At 73.0% G+C, this 19127-nt stretch overlaps 5 protein-coding genes across 12 annotated transcripts; 4 read left to right on the plus strand and 1 right to left on the minus strand.

Annotated features, from left to right (window-relative positions):
• The first annotated feature begins 830 nt into the window (after positions 1-830).
• ACP5 (acid phosphatase 5, tartrate resistant) lies at positions 831-3783 on the plus strand. Its single transcript, XM_080361406.1, has 5 exons — positions 831-888; positions 1474-1725; positions 1891-2018; positions 2351-2696; positions 3523-3783. Exons 2-5 carry the CDS (start codon positions 1474-1476, stop codon positions 3757-3759), a joined length of 963 nt encoding a protein of 320 aa, XP_080217532.1. The 5' UTR covers positions 831-888; the 3' UTR covers positions 3760-3783.
• A 157-nt stretch (positions 3784-3940) lies between these two features.
• Positions 3941-5062, plus strand: ELOF1 (elongation factor 1). 2 transcript variants are annotated; one of them, XM_080361408.1, is made up of 3 exons: positions 3941-4183; positions 4591-4661; positions 4776-5062. In XM_080361408.1, exons 1-3 carry the CDS (start codon positions 4068-4070, stop codon positions 5036-5038), a joined length of 450 nt encoding a protein of 149 aa, XP_080217534.1. In that variant the 5' UTR covers positions 3941-4067; the 3' UTR covers positions 5039-5062. The 2 variants fall into 2 exon arrangements, with proteins under 2 accessions (XP_080217534.1, XP_080217535.1); XM_080361409.1 differs by having other exon boundaries at positions 3993-4183; positions 4765-5062.
• Positions 5063-5467: 405 nt separating this feature from the next.
• Positions 5468-10106, minus strand: CNN1 (calponin 1). Of its 4 annotated transcripts, none has more exons than XM_080361413.1 (8): positions 10056-10106; positions 9097-9389; positions 7622-7743; positions 7474-7540; positions 7066-7203; positions 6840-6950; positions 6300-6446; positions 5468-5752 (listed from the first exon to the last, which is right to left on the minus strand). In XM_080361413.1, the coding sequence occupies exons 2-8, from the start codon at positions 9157-9159 to the stop codon at positions 5525-5527; spliced, it is 876 nt and encodes a 291-aa protein (XP_080217539.1). In that variant the 5' UTR covers positions 9160-9389; positions 10056-10106; the 3' UTR covers positions 5468-5524. The 4 variants fall into 4 exon arrangements, with proteins under 4 accessions (XP_080217539.1, XP_080217541.1, XP_080217542.1 ...); XM_080361415.1 differs by having other exon boundaries at positions 9097-9323; positions 10056-10099; XM_080361416.1 differs by lacking the exon at positions 9097-9389 and having other exon boundaries at positions 10056-10089.
• A 93-nt stretch (positions 10107-10199) lies between these two features.
• ECSIT (ECSIT signaling integrator) lies at positions 10200-13851 on the plus strand. The gene is made up of 7 exons (XM_080361425.1): positions 10200-10346; positions 10432-10855; positions 12323-12546; positions 12658-12712; positions 13021-13169; positions 13321-13423; positions 13600-13851. The coding sequence occupies exons 1-7, from the start codon at positions 10293-10295 to the stop codon at positions 13815-13817; spliced, it is 1227 nt and encodes a 408-aa protein (XP_080217551.1). The 5' UTR covers positions 10200-10292; the 3' UTR covers positions 13818-13851.
• A 145-nt stretch (positions 13852-13996) lies between these two features.
• ZNF653 (zinc finger protein 653) lies at positions 13997-18579 on the plus strand. 4 transcript variants are annotated; one of them, XM_080361426.1, is made up of 9 exons: positions 13997-14525; positions 15214-15257; positions 15792-16010; positions 16400-16711; positions 16830-16971; positions 17215-17323; positions 17543-17591; positions 17665-17764; positions 18210-18579. In XM_080361426.1, the coding sequence occupies exons 1-9, from the start codon at positions 14248-14250 to the stop codon at positions 18415-18417; spliced, it is 1461 nt and encodes a 486-aa protein (XP_080217552.1). In that variant the 5' UTR covers positions 13997-14247; the 3' UTR covers positions 18418-18579. The 4 variants fall into 4 exon arrangements, with proteins under 4 accessions (XP_080217552.1, XP_080217555.1, XP_080217553.1 ...); XM_080361429.1 differs by having other exon boundaries at positions 17735-17764; positions 18210-18397; XM_080361427.1 differs by having other exon boundaries at positions 17446-17591; positions 18210-18325.
• The last annotated feature ends 548 nt before the right edge of the window (positions 18580-19127 follow it).

Consider the following 19127-nt stretch of genomic DNA (forward strand, 5'->3'; position numbering starts at 1 on the left):
CCCCCGTTCCGCCCCCCCCCGGGTTCCCCCATCGGCCGTTTTGTGGTTTTTACCGTTTCTGGGTCACGGGGGGGGCGGATTTGGGGCCATTTTGCTCATTTTGGGGTTTCTGCACCTTTGGGGGGTCCAGCCCCCCCCAGCCCCAGCTGTTGGGGTCAAACGGACCAAATTTGCCTTAGACCCCCCCGCCCCCCCCCGCGGACAACCCCGGATTTGGGGTCCCCGCTCTGGGGTGACCCCCCCCCTCTGTGACCCCCCTGGGCTTTTGGGACCCCCCCACCAGCAGTTCCCCCCTCCCCCACTTTGGCCCCCCCCACTTTTGCCCCCCTCCCATTTTGGCCCCCCCCGGGGCCCCTACCAGCAAACGGGGCCCCCAACATTTGGGGCCCCCCCACCAGCACGAGGCCCCCCCGGGACCCCCACTGGGGGGAGGGGCCCCAGAGCGACCCCGCCCTTTCCCCCCCCCCCCCCCGCGTTGCACATTTGGGGACCCCCCCAGGTCGCCCCTCCCCCCCCGCACGTGGTAGTGACGTCATTTCCCGGGGGTAGGTCGGCCCCTCCCCCCCCAGACCGAGGATTGCGGAGGAAAAACCCGCGAAAATGGGGAAAAAAGGCAAAAAACAGGAAATAAAAGTGTCGAACCCGCCCCGGCCCGGCTCGTGCGGGGGGGGGGGCGGGGGGGGCTCGGGGTCACCGGGGGTCGCGGGGGGCGGGGCAGCCCCCAAACGGGCCGATTTCTCCCCAATCCTGGGGGGACCCAGGTGTCCGGGCCCCTCCCCCGCCGATTTAAGAGCCCAAGGGCGTTGCTCCCCCCCAACCCCACCGGGAGGGACCCAGGCGTCCGGGTCCCCGGAGCGGAGCGGAGCCGGGACCCCCGACCCCCGCACGGTGAGACGCGGGGACCCTCGCGGTGTCACCTCCTCGGGAGCCCCGTCCCCCCAAGGGACCCAGGCGTCCGGCCGCCCTCTCCCCCTACACGTGGCCGCACTGGAAAATGTGGCGGGGGCGGGGGGGGCGCTCGGACGCCTGGGTCCCCGGGGCGGGGGGGGCTCTCGGACGCCTGGGTCCCCGGGGCGGGGGGGGCGCTCGGACGCCTGGGTCCCGGGGTAGGGGGGGGACACTCGGGTCCCACGTGAGCTGTGACGTGGCCGCGGATTTGGGGCATTTCGGGGCTTTCCGGGTCGGTCCCCCTCGGCCCCCCCGTGTCCCCGTGTCACCATCAGGTGACGGCGGCACCGGCGCGCGACCCCACTTCCCCTTCGGGGCCCTTAAAGCGCCCGCGGGGACACGAGGGGACACGAGGGGACACGAGGGTGAGTGGGCCCGGGGGGGGTCCGGGTGCCCTTTACATCCTGGGGGAGCTGGGGACCCCCCCCGGACACCTGGGTCCCACGGGTGGGGGCTGGGTCCCCCGGGCACCTGGGTGGAGATCGGGTCCCACGGACACCTGGGTCCCACGGGCGCCGTCCGCAGATGCTGGCGCTGCTGTGGGTGACGGTGACGGCGGCGGCGGCGGCCGGGGGGGACCCCGGGGGAGCCGTGCAGTTCCTGGCGGTCGGTGACTGGGGGGGCATCCCCGAGCCCCCCTTTGCCACCCCCCGCGAAGTGGCCACAGCGGCCGCCATGGGCCGCGCGGCCACCGAACTGGGCGCCGACTTCGTGCTGGCGCTCGGGGACAATTTCTACTACAAGGGGGTGCGGGACGAGTGGGACCCCCGGTTCCAGGTACGGACCCCGAGCGAGGGGACTCCAGGACCTGAATGTCCCCGGGGGGGGTTGTGGCCGCCTGTGCCCCCGCCCCCATCCCCATTCCGTGTCCACATGTCTGTCCCCCCGTGTCCCCACGTCCTTCCCATGTCCCCCGTGTCCCGTATGTCCCCGTGTCCCCAGGACACCTTCGAGCGCGTGTTCTCGGTCCCGGGGCTGCGGGACCTTCCCTGGTTCGTCTTGGCTGGGAACCACGACCATGCCGGGAACGTCACCGCGCAGATGGCGTACGGACGGCGCTCGCCGCGGTGGTACGGACGGGGGACACGGGGACAAGGGGACGGGGGGACAGGGGGCACCATGGGCACAGCCACCCCTGTGTACAGATGGCGCTCGCCGCGGTGGTACGGACGGGGGACATGGGGACAGAGGGACACCATGGGCACAGCCACCCCTGCTGCCGGGCACGGTCACCTGCCCCTGTCCCCAGGGGGTCCCCAGTGCTCCTGGGGTGTCCCCCGATGTCCCCAAGTGTCCTCATGTCCCCGCAGGCACTTCCCGCACTATTTCTGCAGCCCATGCCCAGTGCTGGGGTGTCCCTGGGGTGTCCCCCGATGTCCCCACGCGTCCCCTGTCCCCGCAGGCACTTCCCGCACTATTTCTACAGCCTGCGGCTGTCCCTGCCCGGCACCAACGCGTCAGCGCGGCTGCTGCTGCTGGACACGGTGCTGCTGTGCGGGGGGGGGGACGACGCCGGGGGGGCCCCCGCGGGTCCCCGGGACGCGGCGGCGGCGGCGGCGCAGCTGCGGTGGCTCCGGCGCCGGCTGGCGGCCGCGCGCGGGGACCGGTTCGTGCTGCTGGCCGGGCACTACCCGCTCTGGTCGGCCGGGGAGCACGGCCCCTCGGGCTGCCTGCGGCGCCTGCTGCGCCCGCTGCTGCGCGCGCACCGCGCCACCGCATACCTGAGCGGGCACGACCACAACCTGCAGGTGAGGACCCCGAACCCCCACGGGGACCCCGAACCCCCACGGGGACCCTGAACTCCCACAGGCACCCCGAACCCCCACGGGGACCCCGAACCCCCACAGGCACCCCGGACTCCCTCAGGGACTCCCGAGCCCCCATGGGGACCCTGAACTCCCACGGGGAGCCCTGAACTCCCATGGGGACCCCGAACCCCCACAGGCACCCTGGACTCCCTCAGGGACTCCTGACCCCCACGGGGACCCCGAACCCCCACGGGGACCCCTTGAACCCGACACAGGACCCTCTGAACCCCCACAGTGCGCAGGGACCCCCAGACCTGACATGGGACCCCCCTGAACCCCCATAGTGTACAGGGACCCCCAAACTGAACATGGGACCCCGCTGAGCCCCCGTGGTGTCCAGGGACCCCCCAAACCTCACATCGGAACCCCCAGTGTCCCGGGATACGGGACCCAGGAGCTCAGGAAGGGACCCCGGCGTCCGGGAGGGAGCCCGGACCTTTGGGGGAGCCCGGAACTTTGGGGGTGGGGACCCCGGCTCCCGGGGGGCACCGGAAGTTCTTCGGGGACCCAGGCGTCCGGGAGGGAGCCCGGAACTTTGGGGGAGCCCGGAACTTTGGGGGTGGGGACCCCGGCTCCCGGGGGGCACCGGAAGTTCTTCGGGGACCCAGGCGTCCGGGAGGGAGCCCGGAACTCTGGGGGAGCCCGGAACTCTGGGGGAGCCCGGAACTTTGGGGAGCCCGGACCTTCGGGGGTGGGGACCCCGGCTCCCGGGGGGCACCGGAAGTTCTCAGGGGACCCGGGCGCCCGGCGCCGCCCGTTCCCGCAGTTCCTGCACGAGGGGGGCGTGGCCTACGTGGTGAGCGGCGCCGGGAACTTCGTGGAGGCGTCGCGGCGCCACGCGGGGGCGCTGCCGCCCGGCGCCCTGCGCTTCTTCTTCGGCGCCCCCGCGGCGCCCGGCGGGTTCGCGCACGTGCGGCTGCACCCGCGCGCGGCCACCGTGACCTTCCTGGAGAGCACGGGCCGCGTGCTGTACCGCGTGACCCTGCCGCCGCGCGACCCCTGACCCCTGACCCCGGGCTGCGCGCGGGGGCGGGACCCCCGCGACCCGGGGAGCCCCCACAATAAAGGCTTTGGAGGGAGAAGCCGCCGGCGGTCGCCCCGAAATCGCCGCGTTTCGCCCCGAAACCGCCGCGCTCCGGCCACGTGGCCCCGCCCCCCGCCGCCGATTGGGTGGAGGTCGCGCACCCATCGCCCAATGGATGCGAGGGAGGGCGGAAGGGGCGGGGCTGGGCTGGGCGCCGTTTCCGGTGCGGCCGGGTGTCGGAGGGCCCGGGTCGCGCCGCCGCCCGCGCCCCCCCCGCCCCCCCCGCCATGGGCCGCCGCAAATCGAAGCGGAAACCGCCGCCCAAGAAGAAAGTGACGGGGACGCTGGAGACGCAGTTCACGTGCCCGTTCTGCAACCACGAGAAGTCCTGCGACGTGAAGATGTGAGCGGGGCAGCGCGGGGAGCGGCGGGGACACCGCGCAGCGGGACGCGGGGCAGCGGGACGCGGGGGAGCGGCGGGGACACGGGACACGGGGGAACGGCGGGGACACGGGGCAGCGGGACGCGGGGGAACGGCGGGGACACGGGACACGGGACACGGGGGAACGGCGGGGACACGGGGCAGCGGGACGCGGGGGGCCCGGCGGGGACACGGGACACGGGGGGAACGGGGACACGGGGCAGCGGGACGCGGGGGGCCCGGCGGGGACACGGGACACGGCGGGAACGGGGACACGGGGCAGCGGGACGCGGGGGGGCCCGGCGGGGACGCGGGGGGAGCGGGACACGGGGGTCAGGGGCACCGGGGGCCCGCCGGGGTCACCGCGCGGCCCGTGTCGCCGCCCGCAGGGACCGCGCGCGCAACACCGGGGTGATCTCGTGCACCGTGTGCCTGGAGGAGTTCCAGACGCCCATCACCTGTATCCTTCGCGGCCCCGACCCGCCCCCCGCCCCCCGTGTCCTGTAGCACTAACGGGGGCGCCCCCGGGGCCCCCCAGCTGCGTTAGATCCTTGACCCCCCAGACCTGTCGGAGCCCGTGGACGTTTACAGCGACTGGATCGACGCCTGCGAAGCCGCCAACCAGTGACGTCCCTGTCCGGGGGACGTCGCCGTCCCGACCCCCCCGGCGCCGCTGTCCCCGCCCCCCCGCGCTGCTCCGTGGCGTTTTCGTTGTTTTCCCCGTTTCTGTCCCCAGACACGGGGGCTCCGGCGGCGGCCCCGAGCGCGTCCCCTGGACACCGAACCGGGCGGCCCGAGCGCCGCGGGGGCGCGGGTTGGCAGACCCCCTCCCAATAAATGCCCTCGCGGGGCCGGGCCGGGGTCCGTGTCCTGGTCCCTGTTGGCGCCGTGGGGTCTGTGGGGACACGTGGGGTCTGTGGGGACACGTGGTGACGGCCCCGGGAGGGTCTGTGGCGCTAACGAGCTCTCAGCGCTAACGAGTCTCCTCTGGTTCGGCAGCCGCGCTGGGACACGTTGTCACCCCCTCCCACCCAGACCTGGGGACCCCTCGGGGACCCCATGTCCCTCCCGCTCGTCCCTGTGTCTCACTGTCCCCCCACATTGTCCCCCCTTGTCCTCCCTCACTACTTGTCCCCGTTGTCCCCCCATCTCTGCTGTCCCTGCGCTGTCCCCCGTCCCCTTTGCGTGTGTTTATTGTCCCCGGCGTTGTCTCAGGCGTCGTCCCCCTCGTCCCCCCGTTGTCCCCACAGTCGCGAGGCGGCCGCTTTGCGTGTGTGTTTATTGCGGGGGTGCGGGGGTGTCAGTGCCGGGGGGGCCGCGCGGTCACTGGTGCTCGAAGGGCCCGTCCAGCCCGTCCTCCCCCAGCAGCGCGGGGCCCCCGCAGTACTTGGGGTCGTACACCTGGCGCGGGAGCCCGTACACCGTCATCCCCGTCTGCGACGCGCCCTTGTTGCTGCCCATCTGCAGCCCGATGGTGCCCGTGTCGCAGTGCTGGGTGCCCAGCGACGGCTCGAAGATCTGCCGCTTGGTGCCCGGGGCCGTCATTCCAGCCTGGACAGACGGACGGGGTCAGGGACGCAGGGACACAGACACGGGGCCGGCCCCGCGGTGCCCAGGGAGGGTTCAAAGATCTGGCACTTGGTGCGGGGGGCCGTCGTTCCAGCCTGGGACAGACGGACAGAGGGACAAGGACACAGGGACAGAGACACGGGGATCGGGACAGGGACAGAGGGACAGAGGCACAGGGACAGAGGGACAGAGGCACAGGGATGGGGGTGGGCACAGAGGGACGGGGATGGGGACACAGGGACAGCGCTGGGGACAGGGACGGAGGGACAGGGGGACAGAGATGTGGACAGAGGGACGGGGATGGGGATGGGGACAGAGGGACGGGGATGTGGACAGAGGGACGGGGACGGGGACAGCGCTGGGACAGGACGGCAGGCCGAGGGGTCCCTTGTCCTCCCGAGGGTCCCCCAGTGTCCCCAGGGGTCCCTTGGGCTCTTCAGGGAGACACGTCTGGGGACCCCCATCTCCCCCCTGTCCCGCCCGTGTCCCCCCGTACCCCCGCTCCCCCGTCTGTCCGTCCCTGTCCCACCTGGCTGGCGCCCTTGTTGGTCCCCATCTGCAGGCTGATGGTGACCTGGTCCAGCGGCTGGTCGGTGCCCAGTTTGGGGTCGTACAGGTGCCGCCGTGTCCCGTAGGCCGTCATGCCCTGCTGGCTGGCGAACTTGTTGGTGCCCATCTGGGGACATGGGGGACACGGGGGACACTGTCACCAGCTGCATCCAGTGGACACGAAACCCCCTGTTCCCCACATCCCCCCATGTCCCCCGTCTTCCTGTCACCTGCAGCCCGATGATGTTCAGCCCTGTCCCCCCATGTCCCCCCTGTCCTGCTGTGTCCCCGTGTCCCCCGTGTCCCCGTGTCCGTGTCACCTGCAGCCCGATGATGTTCAGCCCTGTCCCCCCATGTCCCCCCTGTCCTGCTGTGTCCCCATGTCCCCCATGTCCCTCGTGTCCCCCATGTCCCTGTCACCTGCAGCCCGATGATGTTCAGCCCTGTCCCGCCATGTCCCCCCTGTCCTGCTGTGTCGCCCGTGTCCCCGTGTCCCCCGTGTCCCCCATGTCCGTGTCACCTGCAGCCCGATGATGTTCAGCCCCTCGCGCAGTTTCTCGGGGTGGAACCGTCGCTGCTGCTTCTCCGCGTATTTCACCCCCAGCCCCACGTTGTTCCCCTTGGTCTTGGCCTGGGGGGCGGGGAGAGGGGGCGCTGGGGGGGCATGGGCACAGCCCCCCACCCCGAACACCCCCGGCCCCCCAGCCTTGCCCCTCTGTCCCCTCCCCCGCGGCCGCGGGCGTCACCTGGCTGGCCAGCGCCATCAGCGTCGACTGCACCTGCGTGTGGTTCGTGTTCTCGAACAGGTCGTTGGCCTCGAAGATGTCGTGCGGCTTCACCCCGTAGCGCTTGATGGCGCGGAGGAAGTTCCCGATGTTCTCCAGCTGGGGGGGCAGCGCAGCTGGGACCCCGGACACCCCTGGACACCCCCGGACACCCCCGGACAGCCCCCGGACAGCCCCTGGACACCCCCAGACACCCCTCGGAAACCCCGAGACCCCCAGACACCCCCGGGACCCCTGGACACCTCTGGGACCCCCGAACACCCCCTGGACACCCCCAGCACCCCCAGACACCCCGAGACCCCCAGACACCCCCAGGACCCCTGGACACCCCTGGGACCCCCCCGGGATCCCCAACCCCCCTCCCCTCACCTTGTGCCAGTTCTGGACGGGGTCGTTCACCTTCTGCACGGAGCCCGGCTGCAGCTTGTTGATCAGCCTGGGGTCAAGGGCGGGTCAGGGGGTCAGGGCAGGGTCAGGGGGTCAGGGCAGGGGTCAGAGGTCAAGGGCAGGGCCATACTCGCAGAGGATGACTCCGTCCTTCAGCCCGTCCATGAAATTGTCCCCGAGGCGCCGTCCGGTCGTCCCCTCGATCCAGGTGCGCAGCTCCCGCTCCCGCTGTGGGTCGTATTTCTGCGCCAGCTGGGGACGGGGGACACGGCGGGGGACACGGGCAACAGGGGACAGGGGACAGGGGGACAGGGGACATGGGGACGGGGGACACGGGGAACAGGGGACGCGGGGGACGGGGAACACGGGGGACGGGGGACACGGGGGACACGGCGGGGGACACGGGGAACAGGGGACATGGGGACGGGGGACACAGCGGGGGACATGGGGATGGGGGACACGGCAGGGGACATAGGGACAGGGGACAGCAGGGCACATGGCAGGGGACAGCAGGTACACGGCAGGCGACATGGGGAACAGTGGACACCGGGGACATGGCAGGGGACAGGGGGGACACAGGGACATCAAGGGACATGGTGGGGGACATCAGGGGACATGGAGACACATTGGGGGGACATGGGGACACCATTGGAACATGAGGGACACGTCAGGGGACAGAGAGGAAACCATCAGGGGACATGTTGGGGGACATGGTCAGTTGAGGGGACACGGGGGAGATGGGGGCTCAGCCCCCTTTGGAGAGGTGAGAACAGCCCCGGACGCCTGGGTCCCCCCACTGCCAGGAGGGGCGGTGGTGGGGAGAACCCGGGCGTCCGGGGCTGCCCCGCCCCCCCCGGGAGGACCCAGGCATCCGGGGCCCCCCCGCCCCGCCCCCCCCGCCGGGAGGACCCAGGCGTCCGGGCCCGCCGAACCTTTGCCCATATATAGTCCCGGCCCGCAGCCGCGCGCCCGCCGCGCTGCGACACCTTATAAGGGCTCGTGGCGGGGCCGGGGGCGGCGGGGCCCCTCCGAGCCCCACCGGGCCGCTCAGAGCCCCCCCGGGTTAACCCTTCCCGCGCTGCGGCCCGCGGGGCGTCTGCGGGGAGAAACTGAGGCACGGCAGGGGGGACCCAGGCGTCCGGGAGCGTATCACCCTAGCGGAGGGAACCCAGGAGTCCGGGTGCCCATCACCCCCCGCGGAGGGGACCCAGGCGTCCGAGTGCGCATCACCGCCGCGGAGGGGACCCAGGAGTCCGGGTGCCCATCACCCCCCGCAAAGGGGACCCAGGCGTCCGAGTGCGCATCACCGCCGCGGAGGGGACCCAGGAGTCCGGGTGCCCATCACCCCCCGCAAAGGGGACCCAGGCGTCCGAGTGCGCATCACCGCCGCGGAGGGGACCCAGGCGTGCGGGACAGCACCAGGGACAGCGCCAGGTCCTGCCCCCGCCCCCCGCCCGCTCCGGCCGGTCCTGCCCCCCCGCCCCCGCCCGGTTCTGTCCCGCCCGGGTCGGTTCTGTCCGCCCCGGTTCTGTCCTCCAGGGTTCGGTTCCCCCTGGTCCGGTTCTGTCCCCCCCGGCTCCCCCCGGTTCCGTTCGTTCCGCCCACCTTGTTCTTCACCTCGGCCGACAGCCCGTAGGCCGGACCGCGGTTGAAGTTCGCGTTGGACATGGGGTCGGTGGGGGGTCCCGGTTCAGGGGTTCCCGGGGGGGCTCGGGGGGTCCCGGCGGGTCGGTCGATGCCGGTTCGGGGGGGTCCCGGGTCGGTCGGTCCCGGTGGGGTCGGTCGGTCCGTCCCGGGTCGCTCGTCCCGGTCCCGACCCGGCGCCGCCGCCACTTTTAAAAGTCGCGGAGCCCCCCCGGGCCGGGGCCGCGCGCGGCCAATCCGCGCCGCCCGCCGCGCTGACGTCACCGCGGGGCGGGTGATGGCGTCATTTTTTCCACATTTAGCGGGGGGGATCCCGAGGGGGCGGGGGAGCCCCGGGCAGCCCCCCCCGCCCCCCCCCCAGCTCCCCTCCCCCCAGCCCTGCTCTCCCCCCCAGCCCTCTCTGCCCCCCGGACGCCTGGGTCCCCCCGAACGCCTGGGTCCCCCTAGTCTGGAGCGGGGGGGCGGGGCGGTCCCGGTGCCGTCAGCGGATCGGACTCCGGGGGTGGGGGGGGGACGGGGACGGTTCGTCACGGGCGGGGAATGCGTCCCCCACCACCCCCTCCCCCCCACTCCGGGAGCGCGTCCCATGGACCTAGGTGTCCGGGGAACCCAGGAGTTCTGAGGGGACCCAGGAGTTCTGAGGGGACCCAGGAGTTCGGGGAGCGGGGGGGAACGCGGGCGTCCCAGGGACCCGGGGCGGGGGTGGGGGGGGCGAACCGAGGAGCTGGGGGGACCCAGGCGTCCGGCGCTGCCATTTCCATTTATAGCAGCTGCTGCAGCTCTGACGTCACAGTGCCCCGTGTGACGTCACCGCGAACCCGGGCTGTGCGTGTCCCCCCCCCGTGCCCGGCGTCCCCATCCCTACGTCATCGCGTATTCCCGGCTCTGACGTCACGGCGGAACCCCGTCTGTGAACTCACCCGCGGGGCCCCTGCGACGTCACGGGGAACCCCTCCGAGCCCCGCCCCTCCACACCGCCAATCACCGCCCCGGCCCCCGCCCCCAGGCCAGAGGCGCGCGGCGATTGGCTGCGCCGCAGGCCCCGCCCCTCCCGTTCCGGAAGCGGCCGCCCGGCGGTGTCGGCGGCGAATGGCGGCGCCCGCGGAGCGGAGGGATCCCGCGGTCCGGCCGTGACCTCCGACCTCTGACCTCCGGCCATGAGGCTGCGCTGGGCGCGCGCGCTGCCCCGGGGGCTCTGGGGGGTCACGCAGGTGCGGAGGGAGGGGACACGGGGGGACACGGGGTCACGTGGGGGTCACGTGGGGGTCACCGCTCCCCTTCCCCGTTCTCCCCCAGGCCGCCCGGAGCCTCCGGCAGCGCCCGGCGGGAAACCCGGCCTGGGGGGACCCCCACGGGGACGCCCACGGGGACCCCTCCGGCGGCCCCTCCGGCGGCGCTCCCGGTGACCCCTCCGGTGACTCCCCCGGTGACCCCCTCGGTGACCCCCCCGGCGCCCCCCCCGGCGCCGCCGCGTTCGAGGCCGCGCTGTCGGCGCTGGAGGCGGCCCCGGGGCGGCGCGGGCGGCTGGAGCTGGTGGAGGCGGCGCTGGCGGCGATGCCGGCGCTGGGGGTGGCGCGGGAGCGGCCGCTTTACCACCGGCTGCTGCGGCTGCTGCCCCGCGGGCCCTGGCTGCCCCGGGGGCCGCTGCAGCGCCTGCTCGGGCCCTTCCCGCGCCAGCAGGAGTGCGGGCTGCGGCTGCTGGAGCAGATGGAGCGGCACGGTGAGCCGGGTCCCCTGAGCCCCTGGGGGGAGGTCACCGGTTCCCTGGGGAGGGGGCTCCTGGGTCCTCCTGAGCCCGTGGGGGGAGGTCACCGGTTCCCTGGGGAGGGGGCTCCTGGGTCCCCCTGAGCCCCTGGGGGGAGGTCACCGGTTCCCTGCGGAGGGGGCTCCTGGGTCTCCCTGAGCCCCTGGGGGGAGGTCACCGGTTCCCTGGGGAGGGGGCTCCTGGGTCCCCCTGAGCCCCTGGGGGAGGTCACCGGTTCCTTGGGGAGGGGGCTCCTGGGTCCCCCTGAGCCCCTGGGGGAGGTCACCGGTTCCTTGGGGAGGGGGCTCCTGGGTCCCCCTGAGCCCCTGGGGGAGGTCACCGGTTCCCTGGGGAGGGGGCTCCTGGGTCCCCCTGAGCCCCTGGGGGAGGTCACCGGTTCCCTGGGGAGGGGGCTCCTGGGTCCCCCTGAGCCCGTGGGGGGAGGTCACCGGTTCCCTGGGGAGGGGGCTCCTGGGTCCCCCTGAGCCCGTGGGGGGAGGTCACTGGTTCCCTGGGGAGGGGGCTCCTGGGTCCCCCTGAGCCCGTGGGGGGAGGTCACTGGTTCCCTGGGGAGGGGGCTCCTGGGTCCCCCTGAGCCCGTGGGGGGAGGTCACCGGTTCCCTGGGGAGGGGGCTCCTGGGTCCCCCTGAGCCCGTGGCGGGAGGTCACTGGTTCCCTGGGGAGGGGGCTCCTGGGTCCCCCTGAGCCCGTGGGGGGAGGTCACTGGTTCCCTGGGGAGGGGGCTCCTGGGTCCCCCTGAGCCCCTGGGGGAGGTCACCAGTTCCCTGGGGAGGGGGCTCCTGGGTCCCCCTGAGCCCCTGGGGGAGGTCACCGGTTCCCTGGAGAGGGGGCTCCTGGGTCCCCCTGAGCCCGTGGGGGGAGGTCACCGGTTCCCTGGGGAGGGGGCTCCTGGGTCCCCCTGAGCCCGTGGGGGGAGGTCACTGGTTCCCTGGGGAGGGGGCTCCTGGGTCCCCCTGAGCCCGTGGGGGGAGGTCACTGGTTCCCTGGGGAGGGGGCTCCTGGGTCCCCCTGAGCCCCTGGGGGAGGTCACCGGTTCCCTGGGGAGGGGGCTCCTGGGTCCCCCTGAGCCCGTGGGGGGAGGTCACTGGTTCCCTGGAGAGGGGGCTCCTGGGTCCCCCTGAGCCCGTGGGGGGAGGTCACTGGTTCCCTGGGGAGGGGGCTCCTGGACACCTGGGTCCCCCTGAGCCCCTGGGTGGGGGTCACCGGTTCCCTGGGGAGGGGGCTCCCAGACTCCTGGGTCTCCCTGAGCTGCTGGGTCTCCTCTAAGCTCCTGGGTCCCCTGGGCGGGGGTCGCCGGTTCCCTGCGGAGGGGGCGGCTGTATGTCTGGGCTCCTCCCGGCCACCTGGGTCCCCTGAACCCCGTGTCCCCCGGACGCCTGGGTCCCCTGAACCTCGTGTCCCCCGGACGCCTGGGTCCGTCAGGTGTGATGCCGGACGCCGAGACCCGGTTCCTGCTGCTCGGGATCTTCGGGCCGCGCAGCCGCCCCGTGCGGAAGTGCCAGCGGCTCCTGTACTGGCTGCCCCGCGCGCGGCACCTGGACCCCCACCCGCTGCCCCCCGTGCTGCCCCCGCCCGGGCTGCCCCTCGCCCGCCTGGCGCTGCGGCGCATCGCCAGCGACCCCGACGCGCGGATCACCGTGTTCCAGGTGCGGCGGGACGGGGACGGGACGGGGACGGGACGGGGGACAGGGGGATGTGGGACACAGGGATGTCCCCGGGTTGCTGGGGGGCTGGTGACCCCCATGTCCCCCCCGCAGGAGCCGGTGCCGCCTGAGGGGGGTGACGAAGGTTCCGTCCAGCCCTTCATCATGGGTGAGTGATGGGGTGGGGGGCTCCTGGGGGCCCCTGAGGGGGTCCTGCGTGTCATGGGGGTCCCGTTTCTGGCCTCTCGTGTTTGGGGAGACCCAGCGTGTGGGGCTGGCGACGCTGGCCTGTGCAAGGGACCCAGGCGTTCGGAGGAGCCCTGTGGTGGTGGGTGGGGGGTCCCCGGGGTATTTATTTCAGGGTGTCCCCCACAGGCTCCCCGAGCCCCAACCAGCGGGAGCTCCTGGCCCAGCACGGCCCGGCCCTGGGGATGTTGGGGTTCCCTGTCAGCTTTGGGGTGCTGTTCTTGTCCCCAGGTGCACAAAGCCCGGACCAGCAGGAGCTGCTGGCCCAGCACAGCCCGGCCCGGCCCGTGTTCGTGGAGGGGCCATTCCCCATCTGGCTGCGCGGCCACCGGCTCCAGTACCACGTGCTGAGGGGGGACCCGCCGGAACCCTCCCTGGGGGTGAGAGGGGGGACGAGGGGACCCAGGGGAGGGGGGTGACGGGGGGACCTACCAGGACCCCTCCGAGGGTGAGAAGGGGAACGGGGGAACAGGATGGGAGCGGGGGGGTCCCAGGGGACGTGGGGGACCTGTAGGACCCCCTGCCCTCCAGGCCGAGCCTCCCGACCCCGAGCGCAGCCTGTACTACCCGCTGAGCCTGGACCTGGACCTGGAGCGCGGGCCCTGGGACGACGACGAGTTCGACGTGGATGAGGGTATGTGGGGCGGGGCCAGGGGGCGGGGCCAGGGGCCAGGGGGCGGGGCGGGGCCAGGTGTGGGGCAGGGCCGGTTGGTGGGCGGGGCCAGGCGGCGGGCGGGGCCAGGCAGGGGGCAGGGCCGGGCAGGGCTGGGCGGGGCAGGGCGTGTCCGCAGCCCCGCCCTGCCCCCGCAGTGCTCGAGGGCCCCGTGTTCGCGCTCTGCATGGCGGGCGCGGGCGACCGGCGCACGTTGGGCCGCTGGATCGCGGGGCTGCAGCGGAGCAACCCGGTGCTCGGACAGACGCCCGTCGTGTTCCGCCTGGGGGGCGGGGACCCCTCCACGACCCCCCCGGGGCTCCGACTGCGGGCGGGGCCCCCCCAGCCCCCCGTGCTGGAGCCTCCGCGGAAATAAAGGAACCGACGCCAGTTCGGGGTGATTTGTGTCGTTTTGGGGGTATTTAGTGTCGCTTTTGGGGTGAACTGTGTGGGGCTTGGGGTGATTAGTGTCGTTTCTGGGGTGCCCTGTGTTGGGTTCGGGATGATTAGTGTTGAGTTTCGGACGTTTAGTGTCAGGTTTGGGGTGGTCTGTGTCGGGGTTGGGGGCGCAGCGCCCGGGGCCGCCGCAGGGAGGCGCTCCGCGGAGAGCGGGCACTCCGGGCTCCGCGCATGCGCACGGGCCGTCCTGACGCGCCCTGGGCGGGGCCTGGCGGAAGCGCGCGCGCACGCTCCCTGGCTGCCGGCCGCGCTCCCCCCGCGCGTGGGCGGTGTATCGCGTCAGGCGGCGCGTCCAGCCGACGCGGCGGTGGCGTCATCATCGCGCGCCGCGGGGCGGCGGGCCCGGCATGAGCGCGGCCGAGCGGGGCCCGGGCGGCGGCCCCGGGGGCGGCCCCGCGGATGAGCCCGTCGGCGGGCGGAAGGCGCGGGGGCGGCCGCGGCTGACGGAGTCGGACCGGGCGCGGCGGCGGCTGGAGTCGCGGAAGAAGTACGACGTGCGGCGGGTGTACCTGGGCGAGGCGCACGGGCCCTGGGTCGACCTGCGGCGCCGCAGCGGCTGGAGCGACGCGAAGCTCGCGGCCTATCTGCTGGGGCTGGAGCGCGGGCAGCGCGCCGGGCGGCGCGGGTGAGCGGGCCGGGGGAACCGGAGGGGCTGGGGGAACGGGAGGGGCCGGGGGAACGGGAGGGGCTGGGGGAACCGGAGGGACCGGGGGAACCGGGCGGCGCGGGTGAGCGGGCCGGGGGACGAACGGGAGGGGCCGGGGGAACCGGAGGGACCGGGGGAACCGGGCGGCGCGGGTGAGCGGGCCGGGGGAACGGGAGGGACCGGGGAACCGGAGGGACCGGGGGAACCGGGCGGCGCGGGTGAGCGGGCCAGGGGACGAACGGGAGGGACCGGGGGAACCGGAGGGACCGGGGGACTGGAGGGGCCGGGGGAACCGGAGGGGCCGGGGGAACCGGAGGGACCGGGAGACGGGAGGGGCCGGGGGAACCGGAGGGACCGGGGGAACCGGGCAGCGCGGGTGAGCGGGCCGGGGGACGAACGGGAGGGGCCGGGGGAACCGGAGGGACCGGGGGAACCGGGTGGCGCGGGTGAGCGGGCCGGGGGACGAACGGAAGGGACCGGGGGACGGGAGGGACCGGGGGAACCGGGCGGCCCGGGTGAGCGGGCCAGGGGACGAACGGGAGGGACCGGGGGAACCGGAGGGACCGGGGGAACCAGGCGGCGCGGGCGGGCGGGACTGGGGGTCACGGGGACCCCGGGGGACCGGGGGTTGGTCCCGGTTTGACCGCCCGCTCGCCCCCTCTCACAGGAAGCCGTGGGAACAGATCCCCAAAATGCCCAAGCGGAAGAAAAGTGAGTGCTGGGGGGGAGGGGGCGAGGGGGGCAGGACCCCCCGGGCGGGGTCTGTGGGCGCTGGGGGGGTCAGGGAACTCTGGGTGTGGGGGGTGGATCTGTGGGTCTGTGGGCTCTGGGGTGTCGGGCTCCCCATTTTCGGGGGCCTGTGGCTCTGGAGTGTCAGGCTCCCCACTTTGAGGGGCTCTGGGGGTGTCAGGCTCCCCATTTTCGGGGGCCTGTGGCTCTGGGGGTGTCAGGCTCCCCACTTTGAGGGGCTCTGGGGGTGTCGGGCTCCCCACTTTCGGGGGCCTGTGGCTCTGGGGGTGTGGGGCTCTCCCCAGGGCGGGGCCTGGGGGCGGTCCGTGGGTCTCGGGGGGATCTGTGGCTCTGGGGGTGTCAGGCTCTCCCCAGGGCGGGGCCTGGGGGCGGTCCGTGGGGCTCGGGGGGGTCTGTGGCTCTGGGGGTGTCAGGCTCTCCCCAGGGCGGGCCCTGGGGGCGGTCCGTGGGGCTCGGGGGGGTCTGTGGCTCTGGGGGTGTCAGGCTCCCCCCCAGGGCGGCGGCGCAACGTGAACTGCCTGCGGCACGCGGCGCTGTGGTACCAGGATCACCGCGGGCGCTGCCCGGCCGAGCCGCGGCTGGCGGAGCTGGAGCCGGCGCTGGGGCTCAGCAGCACGGCCGTGTGGCAGTGCGAGCGCGGGCACCGCTACTTCCAGGACCTGCACCCGCCGCGCGCCCAGAGCGACAGCGACAGCGACAGCGGGGGGGACGGCGGTGAGGGGGCGGGGACGCCGGCAGTGGTGGGGGGGCAGGGGACAGGACGGCGAGGCGGGCGGAGGGGACGGCAGTGGCGGTAAAGGGACAGTGACAGTCCCGGGGGGACGGTGACCGTGAGCAGGGAGTGTGGGGGGGCAGGGATGCTGGGGGGCTGGCATGATGGGTGGGGGTGGACAGCGAAGGTGGCAGTGGCGGGCGGGGACAGCAGTGACAGTGCGGGGGGGCGGCGGTGGTGGGGGAGCCTGGCCTGGGGGTGGGGGGTGCAGGGGACACCTCGGGGGTTCCCCTTTGGGGCTGGGGATTCCTTTGTGGGGTTGCCCCTCGTGGGGGGTTCCTCCTCGGGGCTCCCTTCCCTCCGGGTCCCAGCCCCCCCGTCTCTCCCTCAGGCAGCAGCAGCAGCTCCAGCTCGGAGGTTGCACCCAGGGGGGCCCCCCCAGCAGCGGGGGGTGCGGAAGGGCCAGGTCAACCCCCAAGTGGGGGGCGGGGGGCGGCACTGGAGGCTGTGCTGTGTGTGGGGCTGGGCCCCCCCGTCCCGCTGGGCCCCCCCGTCCCGCTGGGCCCCCCCCTGCTCATCCTGGCCACCCCCCAGTTTGAGGCGCTGGGGGGGCTGCAGCTGGACGTGGGAGGGGCCGAGCTGCCCTGTGCGCTGCTGGACGGGGGGGGCGCCCTCCCCTCGGGCCCCCCCCCCCCCAAAACAGGTACAGGGATGGGGGGTCACAGGGACTGAGGGTGGTGGGGGGGTCACGGGGATGGGGTGGTGGGGGTGTCATGGGGATGGGGAGGGGCTGGGGGGCTGTGTCACAGTCGTCCCCCCAGAGGAGCAGCAGGAGGTGCCGGGGCTGAAGCAGGAGGAGCCGCCAGTTCCCATGGTCGAGCCCCCCCCGGAGCCCCCCCAGGACCCCCTTCCCGAGGAGGACGGGTTGACCATTGTCTACGAGATCCCGCGGGAGCCGCTCAGGTTGGCTGGGGAGAGTTTGGGGTGTCCCTGGGGAAGTGGGGGAGCCGGGGGGGTGCCTGCAGGTTTTGGGGGGCCATTGGGGGTTCAGGGGGTCATGGGGGAACCTGGGGGCCAGGGGCTGTTCTGGGGGGTTTGTTCTGGGGGGCCGTTTGGGGTTTGGGGCTGTTGAGGCACGTTAAGGGGGCTGGATGAATCCTTCCCGCGCTGAGCGGGGGTCTCACCCCTCTCCCCTCCCCTGCGCAGGCGGCGCAGCCGGCGGGGCCGCGCCCCTCCCCCGCCCTCTGGGGGGCTCCCGGAGCCCATTGGTGATGCCCCCCCCCCAAAACGGGGACGGTTCCGCAGCAGCTGCCAGGTACAAACCCCCCAACACCCCCTGTGCTCCCTGAGACCCCCCAACACCCTTTGTACCCCTTGCCCCCCTGACAGCCCCTGTGTCCCTTCCCTGCCCCGCCATGTTCCCTTGTGTCCCCCCAGAACCCCCTCACGCTCTCCGGGCTTGGTGCAGCACAAGGGACGGACATGGGGGTATCCCCGAGGGTGTGCCCACAGTTGTCCCCTCAATTGTCCCCAGGCCCCTGGGAGGAGCTTACAGCTGCGCCGGCAAACGCTCGTGGACTCGGGTGAGTCCCCAGCGTCCCCCAGTGTCCCCCAGCGATGTCCCCGTGTCCCTCAACCATGTCCCCACGTGCCCAGGCACACGCGAGTTCCCCTGCGACACCTGCGGGAAATCGTTCAAGCGCAAAAACCACCTGGATGTTCATAGACGGACACACAGCGGAGAGACCCCCGTGGAGTGAGTGGGGACATGGGGACGCAGAGACCCCTGTGGAGTGAGTGGGGACACGGGGACACACAGATCCCCGTGGAGCGAGTGGTGACATGAGGATGCAGAGACCCCCGTGGAGCGAGTGGGGACATGGGGACGCACAGACCCCCGTGGAGCGAGTGGGGACATGGGGACGCACAGACCCCCGTGGAGCGAGTGGGGACATGGGGACACACAGACCCCCGTGGAGCGAGTGGGGACACGGGGACACACAGACCCCCGTGGAGCGAGTGGGGACATGGGGACGCACAGACCCCCGTGGAGCAAGTGGGGACATGGGGACGCAGAGACCCCCGTGGAGTGAGTGGGGACATGGGGACGCAGAGACTCCCGTGGAGTGAGTGGGGATGCTTGGAGACCCCCCTTGCAGTGAGGGGGCGGCACGGGCGCCCCCTGACCCGCTGCCCCCCAGGTGCCAGCTCTGTGGATTCCGCTGCCGCCAACGCGCGTCGCTGACGTGGCACATGCGGCACCACGGGGGGGCCGGGGGGAGCGGAGGGCCCCCCCCCCTGCGCTGCCCTCGCTGCCCCCGCTGCTTCCGGACCCCCCAGGGCCTCAAGTTCCACATGCTCAAGAGCCACCGTGAGCCGCCCCCCTCGCAGCACCTGGGGGACCCCTGACCCCCCGGCACCCTGTGCTTGGCGACACCCCCTCCCCCCTGCGCCCCTTTGTCCTTGGGCCCCCTTCTCTGTTATTTATTTCCTGTTGCCCCCCCGAGGTGTGTGGGACTGCGGGGGCCGTGGGGCTCTTGGTGTTGTCTTGGGGGAGGGTCACCTGCTGGGGCCCCCCCACTCTATTAAAGTGATGGATTTTACCCCTGTCTCTGTTCTCTGGGGGGCGGGGTCAGGGGGTGCGGCGCTGTTTGGGGTCACAGCCCCGTCCCCCCCAGTGCGGAATGGGGCGGTCCAGGAGGGGCTACGGGCAGAATCTATAGGGGCTGGGGGACACCCCGAGGAGGTCATGGGGACCCCCCCCATGACCTCCAAGGACAGCGGGGACCCCCCAGGGCCACAGCGACACCGAGGGGACCCCCAGAGATCCTCCCCCAGGACACCGAGGGACCCCCAGAGATCCTCCCTCGGGACACCAGGGGTTTTCCTGTTGCGCTCTCTCTTGCACAAGGAGGGGACATTTGTCACGTTTTAGCCTCTTCTGCGTGACAAGAGGGAGATGGCGCCAAGTAACACATTGTGCAGAAGCCGAGAGCTCAGAGGTACTGTCAGTAAGAAACTAAATTATAACTATTGTCATCAAATATTTCCTACTGTAGATGTATGTCAAACTTTTCAAAAATTGTAACGTGTATCTAAGAATTATGTGAATATAAGTG

This window comes from Nesoenas mayeri (genome assembly GCF_963082525.1).
Source record: "Nesoenas mayeri genome assembly, chromosome: 31".
Taxonomy (NCBI): Eukaryota; Metazoa; Chordata; class Aves; order Columbiformes; family Columbidae; genus Nesoenas; species Nesoenas mayeri.

Coding starts and splice junctions, on each gene's coding strand:
- ACP5 (XM_080361406.1), top strand. CDS start 1,474: ATGCTGGCGCTGCTGTGGGTGACGGTGACGGCGGCGGCGGCGGCCGGG. Junction 2,019..2,350: donor GGACGGCGCTCGCCGCGGTG/GTACGGACGGGG, acceptor CTGTCCCCGCAG/GCACTTCCCGCACTATTTCT. Junction 2,697..3,522: donor GGCACGACCACAACCTGCAG/GTGAGGACCCCG, acceptor CCGTTCCCGCAG/TTCCTGCACGAGGGGGGCGT.
- ELOF1 (XM_080361408.1), top strand. CDS start 4,068: ATGGGCCGCCGCAAATCGAAGCGGAAACCGCCGCCCAAGAAGAAAGTG. Junction 4,184..4,590: donor AAGTCCTGCGACGTGAAGAT/GTGAGCGGGGCA, acceptor CGCCGCCCGCAG/GGACCGCGCGCGCAACACCG. Junction 4,662..4,775: donor GTTCCAGACGCCCATCACCT/GTATCCTTCGCG, acceptor GACCTGTCGGAG/CCCGTGGACGTTTACAGCGA.
- CNN1 (XM_080361413.1), bottom strand. CDS start 9,159: ATGTCCAACGCGAACTTCAACCGCGGTCCGGCCTACGGGCTGTCGGCC. Junction 7,541..7,621: donor GACGGAGTCATCCTCTGCGA/GTATGGCCCTGC, acceptor CCTTGACCCCAG/GCTGATCAACAAGCTGCAGC. Junction 5,753..6,299: donor CCAACAAGGGCGCCAGCCAG/GTGGGACAGGGA, acceptor CCGTCTGTCCAG/GCTGGAATGACGGCCCCGGG.
- ECSIT (XM_080361425.1), top strand. CDS start 10,293: ATGAGGCTGCGCTGGGCGCGCGCGCTGCCCCGGGGGCTCTGGGGGGTC. Junction 10,856..12,322: donor GGAGCAGATGGAGCGGCACG/GTGAGCCGGGTC, acceptor TGGGTCCGTCAG/GTGTGATGCCGGACGCCGAG. Junction 12,547..12,657: donor CGCGGATCACCGTGTTCCAG/GTGCGGCGGGAC, acceptor TCCCCCCCGCAG/GAGCCGGTGCCGCCTGAGGG.
- ZNF653 (XM_080361426.1), top strand. CDS start 14,248: ATGAGCGCGGCCGAGCGGGGCCCGGGCGGCGGCCCCGGGGGCGGCCCC. Junction 16,011..16,399: donor CGACAGCGGGGGGGACGGCG/GTGAGGGGGCGG, acceptor TCTCTCCCTCAG/GCAGCAGCAGCAGCTCCAGC. Junction 16,972..17,214: donor ATCCCGCGGGAGCCGCTCAG/GTTGGCTGGGGA, acceptor TCCCCTGCGCAG/GCGGCGCAGCCGGCGGGGCC.